Raw genomic sequence first — 10506 nt, 5'->3', positions numbered from 1 at the left:
AATAAACTGGCCACAAGCAGAAATCAACAGGCTAGATATGAAAACAAGGAAATCTCTCGCTCTCCTTAACCTATTCAACAAAATAATTGCATCCCGAGAATACCTGCCGAGACAAGAAGGGGGTAGCAGCCTGAAGGAACTAATTCAAATGCACAGAATTACACACTGCAGGATTGGCTGAGTATGTGAAAAGTTCAACAGACTACCAAATCCAATTTGTTTGCAAACACGAAGACAGCAAGCAAGAGAGGGTATGGATAACCCACCAGCAAAACATTTCCAAAGACAGGTGCGAGCAGAAGATTTCACGCATGAACCCGAAACAGCAGCGGATACAGCCCTGACTATTGCAAAAATGACAAAAGAAAAATATAAAGTGAAATACCAACAGATATACACCCACAACTGGGAGAACAACAAAAGAGCAGGAAGGTCGAAAAAAGTAATTGGACAGAATGGGCATGGACAAACAAGGCTCATTGGAACGGCTAAGAAGAGGTCAGCTCAACTGGGATGGAGACCAAATCATGAGAAATGCCCAAGACCAAGGACACGAAACCAATGGCTTCAAGAAAATGGCAGGACTGAGTCAATTGGATATGTGTAGATTCTGTAAGGTCGAAACGGAAAGAGTAAGCCACCTTCTATCGGGATGTAAAAAAAAACTTGTATCAGAACAGCTGTTCACACAAAGGCACAACAGAGTTTGTTAAATGATCGACTGGCACATCTGCAAAAACTTTGATATCCCAGTTCCAGAAAACTTGTGGAAATATGAATGAAAAGCAATCATTGATAATAAAGAAGTAACTCTCAAATATAACCATCGAGTGTGAATAGAAAAAAGAAAGCATTGTGAAGTACAAAAAACATATTACCTTGATACAAAAAGAAAAGACTGTATTGCTAATTGTGGTGTCAATACCCAGTGGTTTTTGCCTGAACTCCTCAGAAGTCAAGAAGAGGACCAAATACCAGGATCATATAAAGGAAGTCAAAAGACCCTGGAAGCTGAAGAGTGCCAAAGTTGTCCCAGTAGTAATTGGAGCAACAGGAATGATGAAGAAAAACCTTATGGAGATACTGTATTAGAAAACCATATCTGGGAATATTACTATAGATGAACTACAGTTGGAAGCTCTTCAGGGCTCGGAGGCGATCCTGAAAACACCCCTCGGCACAAAACTTTGAGAACAAGAAAACTTCACAGCTTATTCCACAAATCGTGTCCCCCCTTACTGAAATGGAGGTGGATATTTCGAGATCTCGGAGGGCTTCGTTCCACCTACTTAAAACCGCATGTAGAGATAACAATTAATGACGCGCGCGCGCGTGGGGGATCGGGCGTGGGGAAAAACACAGACAATTCCAATGAATATACAGTTCTCAATCCCTCTAAGGCGCCAAGCGCGCACACACACACACACACACACACACACACACACACACACACACACACACACACACACACACACACACACACACACACGATTCATGAGAGACGTACCGTGTCATTTGCAGGCATAACCATTATTCAAAGAAATGTGTTGGGATAGTTTCACATAATAACTTATTGGGGCCATCGCTACCTTGTTCACATACTCTTTGGCAGACTGTCCCAACATCCTTTGGCATTAAATACATATATTTTAATTATGGTTTATTTTAATACACAAAAATGCTTGAATTTTGACCACACCTCCCCTTTTTCATTCTTCCCTGCCTGCCCTTCCTCACCCATTCTGTTTCCTGTTTTCAGTTTCCCATTGCCTTACCACCTTCCCTTTCCACATTGTATACTTATGTATATGATCCTTCATAAACCAAATTGCCATCCTGCCAAATGAGTGCAGGCTTTATGAAACTAATGGCCTCATCCTGCATTGAATTTCCTTATATATCTTTGTATAAACGTCACATTTGGGATTCGTAGCATTTTCTGCACTCAATTAAACAATGAAATGTCTAATCATATGAACCTATCCGTGTGGATTGTCTTATTCCTGAGCTGTGCTCTGCCTGAATGGATGCAGGAGAAGAGATGGTTAAAGTTGGCGAGTACCACGCCGTTGCAGATACCTTGGAGCTAATAAATGGCACAGTTCGCTTTCAAGGTGTGTTATGCTCTGTATTTCACCGAGCCACCCTTCTCACTGGGTTTACATAAGATGTCTGATAAAACACGCAATGTACTTTGCTACAGCTTCTCGTTTATTGTCTATCAAGTGGCACCGTGTATATCCTAATGCTTTAATAATTAAGAGGATGAAACTTCACTGGAACAGGTGACAATCTGTATGTATAGTGGCAAAAGAATAATAATCCATATTTGTTCTCATTAATTCTATCTGTGACAATGTAAAACAGTAATGATGGGTTATTTGAGTCAATTCTATAACAGAACATGTTTGGTGTCCAGTCATGTGATTTGATAATTTTTAGTAATTTAGGTCACGTATTGTTCACAAATAGATACAGGTTACACTGTTTTTATCTAAATATCAATTTCAATAACAGCGAAGTCTATAACAATCATCGAGATTAATAACACGACATACCGGGATACCATCGAAGACATTTGAATATTGCCAGCACACACAGAGAAAGCAACTTCAAAAAGCTTTTGTGTGCTGCTACCTTGTCCAGATTATAAAATCCCATCCTAATATACGGGGTGCTGTTATTTCATATGCAGCCTTGTGAGTGCTAGTTGTATCATTTTTCTGAAAGTGCAGCTGTGCCGCTGATGCAGTGCGCGTTACCAATAAGTTGGTACTTATTTTGCCAACCTCGGAAGGATGACAGACTGAGTCAACCCACCTGGTGTTATTTCAAAGGAACAAAAGGAGTTCAAACTCAAGACCCTGAGATTTTAAGCCAGCCACCTTAACCGTTAAGCCAATGCCAGGCTTACAGGAGTATGAGTGGCATATGTTGACGACAGCAATGAGCTTGGGTTTTTATTTCAGGAAAAATCGTTTGAATACCATTCAAATGAGCAGTCACAAGATAAATTAATTGGTGATGCAAAATGAACAATTGTGTTTGTTAAATGAGTGAGAGTAATTCAAGCAATTATAAATCAGGAGGTCCTTGTAGTATATTTAACATTTCCCTAATGCTGACTTCTTCTTTTTTTAATACAATGACGAAGCTTGTATGAGAGCTAACACACAACTTACAGCAAGGGGGGCATGAGACAAGAGGGGCGGTAGAGGGAAGGACAAAACAGTGGGGAACAGAGACATTAGGAGATCTGTGGAAGGGAGAGGGATTGAGCGGGGAACACGGGGAAACATTCTTCTTAATATCGCTTTTATAATCAAACCTTTGACACTTAATTACAAAGAACAGGAAGACAGAACAATCCCAGACATAACCACAAAATGTGAACTGCTATGTTGGAAGTAAATATTTCTCACAACAGTGGTAATGCATACTCATAAATGGCAGGTTGTGTCATTCAGTGTATCAGTCAGTCAGTATGTGTGTCTCCTCCATCACTCCAAAACCATGAAACCTAGCAACCTGAAACTGTGCGTGAATCCTAAGAAAACTCCAAGGCAGTGCTTGATTGAAAATTGGGTGTTTGGCTTAATTAAACACCCCTTTTGAAGATAATTAACAGCTTTATTTTATTATATCCTTTATCAGGCGCATCCTCAGACAGCTCACTCTCGATGGGGTCTTAAGACACACCCTGGGTAACCTCGCTGGGTTCTTAATTCGCCATTTTGTTCGGCCTGCTCAGCAATGCCTTGAGTTGGAACAGGCCACAACGATTTCTTTACGATAAAGCGCTCAAGATGTTTGTTCCCCCCTCCCCCCCCCACATTCTCTCTCTCACATCATCGAATACCTCATCTACATACCTACAAATTGATGAATGCATTGCTTTTGTAAGTGTTCTAGTTTTCAAATTAGGAGCTTGGAGCGATTTCATGCATTATATGATACAATTTTTCATGACCTACTCTCACGGACAAATTCAAGTACACAACAGAAATCTAATTTGAATTTGGAGGATTGGATCATGTGCACAAAATGACTAGAAATCTGGAGTGAAATCTGAAAATGTTAAGAAATCGGCGATGTTTTTTTTTGCAGGTAGGTGCCATTACCAATCAGCTTACTATTGCTTGCCAAGCCACCCGTTCCTTATCAACCATTTATTTGGAGTGTTTGCTTGAGTGCTTAAGCCACTTGCCAAGCATACTCCAGTCGATAGTGGTCCAGCTCGTGTCCTGATCGGGATGTACAGTCGGCAGTTGCTTCAAGGTAGAGGTACATATCGTTCGATTTGGATCTGTAAAGGGACTCTCCACAGTTGTGTGCATGCCTGCATGCTTCGTTACGGGTGCTCTGGTGGAAAAGTTTCATCCCATATCTTATGTGGATGATGACATACATGGCAATTGACCCATGTTTTGTGGGTTTGACCCGTTTTCTTTCTTTAAACCCATGGACCTGTTTCAGTATTGTGAAAACTCGTATTGGATGGGAAGTACGAACAATTTCAAAAACTCATTGTTTAGCTTCCATTCCACTCACATGGATTCACACACAGAGTGACAGATCTGTAGTGATCTCTAACTGACATGCAAGGTACCGCTCAAGTCTGACGCTTTTGGCTCGTTGACGTCATGAACTTTACCCAATCAACCAATTCCTTCAATCCTCATCTCTATGCATTTTCACTTCCTCTCTCCCTTTTGTCATCACCCCATATCATTTGGTAGGTCTATTTGCTTTCCAATTCACTCTTCAACTTTTTACTATGATATCTTTATTAGTACTTTCGAGTATTTTGAATGGTAGGATTCAATTCAGATCATTTTCATTCGTATACAGGGTGTCCACAAATTACCATTCCAAATTCAAACCATAAACACAGGAGCAATACCCTTGGGTGCTCACCTGGTCGTAGCTTTCTAAGATAACCAGGGAACTACTGGTAGGCATGAATGAACCACTAAATATCTAATCGAGAAGAGAGTAAATACCTATGGATTTTTTTTTAATGCCATGAACAAACTTTGGTGCATCACTGGTGATAAAGATTGTGGTCAAGTTTAATTGCAATTGTGTGTGTGGTTTCGCAGAAGAAAGCAAATACATATTTTGGGGAGCAACCCCATCGAAGACCACCCCAGACCCCAATTTTTTTTAATGTCGTGAACAAACTTTAGTACATCACGGGTGCTGAATGTGGTGGTCAAGTTTCATGGGAATTGTGTTTGTAGTTCCTGAGAAGAAAGCAAATACTCATTTGGGAGCAAACCCCCCCTTCCCCCCTCACCCCCCCCCACCGTTAACGCCTCTAGACCCCGATTTTTTTCATGGTGTGAACAAGCTTTGGTACTTCACGGGTGATGAAGGTTGTGGTCAAATTTCATTGAAATTGTGTGTGTGTGTGTAGTTTCGGAGAAGAAAGCAAATAAATATTTTGGGGGGCAACTCTTCTGACGTCCCCTTCGACCCCAATTTTTTTTTATTGTCCTGAACAAACTTTGGTATATCACGGGTGATGAAGGTTGTGGTGAAGCTTCATTGGAATTGTTTGGGTAATTTTTGAGAAGAAAGCAAATACCTCTTTTGGGGAGCAACCGCCCTGTTGACTGCTTGAGACCCCGATTTTTATCTCACCTGGAACATCGTTCCGGCGAGTTTATGGGATGGCATGTCGTCGGTCCGGCCGTCCATCCACAAATACTTGCAACTTCTTCCCTGAAACTACACGTACAATTTCAATGAAACTTTCCCACAACCTTCATCACTGTATGTACCAAATCTTGTTCATGGCATTAAAACAATTACACCCTAAGGGTGTCTATGGGGGTTGCCCCCAAAATAGATATTTGCTTTCTTCTCAGAGACTACATATGCAATTCTGTTGAAACTTTACCACAACCTTCACCCGTGATGTTCCAAAAGTTTGTTCATGGCATGAAAAATAAAATCACGATCTGAGGGGGTGTGTGGAGGGGGAGTCCATGGGGCGTTGTCACCATTAAAGAGGTATTTGCTTTCTTCTCAGAAACGACACACACAATTCTGATGAAACTTCACTTCAACCTTCATCACCAATGATGGACCAAAGTTTATTCATGACATTAGAAAAATCAGGGTCTATGGGGGCATAATGGGGGGTTGCTCCCCCCCCAAATATGTATTTGCTTTCTTCTCCAAAACAACTCACAATTTCAAACACAACCTTCATCACCCGTGATGTACAAAAGTTTGTTCACGCCATGTTGGATTCAACGAAAATCTTTTTGAAACGATTTCTCTGAATCCGCTTCATCAATCAACGTGAAACGCCACCGTTATGATGTAGTAGTCCTGGGGAATATATATGTTTTAAATTTCGACCTTATTGGATGTATGGTCGGGCAGCCAGAATTATTTAATTTTTGAATCTGGGTTCAGCAATTTAAATCAAACTTGGTGCCAGTATGTGTAATGATGTGATAATGTGGGCGGAGACATATCTGTCGACATCGAAGAGTCTCGTTCTCATTTAAAATCGATCGATGTCCAAACTGGCAGGCAGGGAAACTCCAAACTCCAGGTAATGCACAAACGACAATTGCAGCCTCTGGTATAGCAAGCCGCCCTTCCATTTATGCATTGCAAAGTGCACTGTGCATTGCAAAGCAACTGATGACTGGCTTTTCTTCGTCCCTTCTTCATTTCAAATGCTGTTTTCCCATTTATATGTGCATGGAGAGAGACCCCACCCCCACCCCCATCCCTTTCTACAAACTGCCTTACAGTGCGTGACTTTCCAAATGACGTATGAATGCTTACTGAGGCCTTTTTCCAATGCGCTGTGTGTTTATAGTGACTCGGTTTTACTCACAGTGCATTCACATGCCATCGCTGGTGTAATATCTATAATTCAAATCGTCATTTAAACGTAATTTTCAGCATTTTTTTAACATATGGTCAAGGTTCGTGGAAGAGCGAGGACATGGAACACATCAGGACACAACATAAGAAAGGGAACGACAGGGAAAAGGGGAAACACCAACAACAGTGTGGAGGGAAAATGTAGACTGAGATGAAAAAACAAAGGATGCAGGTAATGATGATGGGTTAGTGAGAAGGCAAATGGTGGACAATATAGATACATTAACAAAATTGTGTTTGACCAGTTTGTGATTCTGGAAAGGTCTGAGGAGAGGGAAGACGCTGCCACCTGTCTGATGCCGTCCAGTCCAGTTTCAGGGTCAGCTTCGAGAGTTGCCAGAAACTTTTCCACCTTCTCAAACAAATATTTTTTAACTTGAATCTTAAACTTCATTTGCTTATAAAAATATAATATCACGATTATTATAAATTAATTTGCAAAGGAAACGTTTGCATTGTGATTGGTGTAAATCATGACAACACGGCAACTCGCGTACTTATCCTCAGTTAAAATAAGCCTGTTGCTATCGTGACGCGTGATGAGGTGTTTTGAATTGCAAGGCAAGAATTGTTTTGAATTACGTTGAGGTGAGGTGTTTTTACTAACATGGCGGTCACGTGGCAGTGAGGTATTTTTAATGATGTAGCAGTTAGGTGTTTTTAATGACGTGGAAGTGAGATGTTTTTAATGAAGTGGAAGTGAGATGTTTTTAATGATGTGGCAGTGAGATGTTTTTAATGATGTGGCAGTTAGGTGTTTTTATTGACGTGGCAGTGAGATATTTTTAATGATGTGGAAGTGAGGTTTTTTTTTTAAATAATGTGGCAGTGAGGTGTTTTTAATAATGTTGCAGTGAGGTGTTTTTATAATGTTGCGGGGAGGTGTTTTTAATACCGTGGCGGCGAGGTGTGTTTAATACCGTGGTGGTGAGGTGTTTCTAATGATGTGGAAGTGAGGTTTTTTTGAAAATAATGTGGCAGTGAGGTGTTTTTGATAATGTTGCAGTGAGGTGTTTTTATAACGTGGTGTGGAGGTGTTTTTAATACCATGGCGGGGAGGTGTTTTTAATACCATGGCGGTGAGGTGTTTTTAATGCCGTGGCGGTCAGGTGTTTTTAATACCATGACAGTGAGGTGTTTTAAATAATGTGGCGGTGAGGTGTTTTTATAACATGACGGTGATATGTTTTTAATAACATGGTGATGAGGTGTTTTTAATACCGTGGCGGTGAGGTGTTTTTAATGCCGTGGCGGTCAGGTGTTTTTAATACCATGATAGTGAGATGTTTTTAATAATGTGGTGGTGAGGTGTTTTTATAACATGACGGTGATATGTTTTTAATAACATGGTGGTGAGGTGTTTTTATACCGTGGCAGGGAGGTGTTTTTAATACCGTGGGGGTGAGGTGTTTTTAATACCATGGCGGTGAGGTGTTTTTAATACCATGGCGGTGAGGTGTTTTTAATACCGTGGCGGTGAGGTGTTTTTAATACTGTTGTGGTTACCAGATTCGCAAACCACCATTCAGGTCCCTTAGGTGAGGTATCTCGGTAAGTGCATGTGTAGTTAGGCCCAAACCCGTTGTCTAGTGGGAATACATGTCATTTATGCGAGCTGCGACTCTTCAGGATAGCCGTTTTTCTTTTACTATCTTTATTTTGGACCAATCGCCATCACCACAACCACAACATCAACCACCAACCACAACGCCGCTTCACCACAACCGCCACGACCTTTACCGTCACAACTCGCCACCATCGCATCACCGTCATCTCGCGCCACTCATGGGCACCGATGCTGGACTCGTGTAGGGCGCACGTTGAACAGCGTGTACAAAATCACGGATTTTGTGCTTCAAAAACGGATCAAAAACGACACACGCCCACTTTTTGCCGTCCAATCGGTGAGCGAGGGGCGACTGGCCCGCCCCAGGGCGATCGATATATGCAAATTTGTGGATCAAAAAGCCTTCACGCCCACTTTTTCTCGGGCCAATGGGGAGCGAGGTGAAAGGTCAAAGGGAGGGGGTCAAAGGCGAAGTTACGGGGGGATAAAAGGACGGTGTTCGTCAGTCAGAAGAAGGAGAACGAGAACGAGAAAGAACGAGAAGGAGTCGAAAAGGAGAACGAGAACGAGAACGAGAAGGAGTCGGAACGGAGGGGACGAGTGTGGAAGTCTGGAGCCCGAAGCCTGCAGTGGCTGGAGAAGCTGAAGAGAGTCGGACGAGGGGGTGCTCGCGTCGGTGCCGGGAGCTGCACGCCCGAGGGAGGCCGGCAGCGCGACCTGGCCGAGGTGGAGACGCACACCAGGGATACAATAAAGATCCTCTATACCCCGAGCATCAGCAACCCCTCCTGTTTCCCCCCCGCGCTGAGATAGTGCGACCAAGGGGGCCCTGCCTCCCACCCCCTACCAGACACCGTCCACGAGGCCCGCGGGTTGCGGGGCCATCGCGCGCTCCGCGTCTCATCACCAGACGGGTAGGCGCGACCCGGTCTCGGCCTCAGGCCCGCCTCATTCTTGGGGATTTCTTTTTCCTTGGTTTTGGGTATGTGTTGTCGGCGCCTGTCTGTGAAGTAGAATTGTATAAGTGTTGCCGTGTGCTCGGTAGTCGGTATTAGCTCTGCACTGTGTTTTCACTTTTATATTTGCTTTTTGTGTAAATGGAATTGTGTTTTCTTTTTTTGTGTGCATTTGGTGGAATTGTATTTGTGTGCTTCCCGTGTGCCGCGAATAAATGTGCTTTTTATTGTTGAACTGTTCTCCCGCTCGCTCGTCTTTTCCCCCCATTGAACCCTCATCTTGCTTCACGTAAAGGGTTGGTAGTGGGCTGAATACGCCCGATAATTAATCGAACCGTCAAGGTCGACGATAACACCGCTCGGTTATTCTGATAGTACGGAACGGGTCGCTAAGTGGCTCCGTGTCCGAAGTCGACCTGCGGCGAGGTGCGATCGCCCCGGTCTACCCTCCGCGTGGGTACTTAGGTAGGTCGAATTTGGCGAGCAACCCTGTCCCACGCGGGGGCTGAGTGGCTCGATCGCGGTGAGACCGAAAGGTCCACCCGTGACTGGTTCCCGGCGTTAGTCCGAGAGGGTCACGACTGGATTGTCCGTCCGGTGGGCGACGTGCCGCGATTCGGGAGTTACGTGGCCGGCCAGCACGCCGGCGGGCGCGAAACCGCAACACTGGTGTCAGGTCGTGCGATACAAATTCATCGCCCTCCTCGCGGCACTGGTATCGGAGAACAGGAAAACGGGCTCTCCTGTCTCCGGCCTAAACCCACGGGAATCGGTCCAGGGGTGAGAAGCGACCCCCGATTCCCTCCAAATTACGAGCGATTCAAATTAACCCTTCACGAGAAGCAAGATGGCGTCTCAAGGCGAGCGGGTGCCGGTGGATTAGGTATGTGTAATAGTAATGTAGAATCCATGGTCCAGGATGGAATCCCGTGCAGGAAATGTTGATTGTGCAGGAACACGGACTCGCCCAACTGAACCCAGGGCCTGAGGTGGGTGCGGCAGCGGCCGCGGTGTATGACACCTCCCCCCTCTCCACCAAGACCCTTCCTCAACCCTTGCCGAAACGGCTCA

At 43.9% G+C, this 10506-nt stretch overlaps 1 protein-coding gene across 1 annotated transcript in view; it reads left to right on the top strand.

Moving 5' to 3' along the window:
* The first annotated feature begins 2008 nt into the window (after positions 1 to 2008).
* The window catches only part of LOC147028311 (gamma-aminobutyric acid type B receptor subunit 2-like), a 51912-nt gene continuing 43414 nt past the window's right edge, over positions 2009 to 10506 (top strand). The window contains exon 1 of the mRNA XM_085878599.1: positions 2009 to 2114. Within this exon, the coding sequence (XP_085734725.1) occupies positions 2024 to 2114 (91 nt within the window). The 5' untranslated portion in view covers positions 2009 to 2023. The remainder of the gene's footprint in view (positions 2115 to 10506) is intronic.

Source organism: Eptatretus burgeri, chromosome 4, assembly GCF_056783735.1.
Source record: "Eptatretus burgeri isolate ZD-2024b chromosome 4, Ebu_testis_v1, whole genome shotgun sequence".
NCBI classification, from domain to species: domain Eukaryota; kingdom Metazoa; phylum Chordata; class Myxini; order Myxiniformes; family Myxinidae; genus Eptatretus; species Eptatretus burgeri.
The sequence above is the reverse complement of the archived record's forward strand: the minus strand, read 5'-3'. Positions and strand labels throughout refer to the sequence as shown.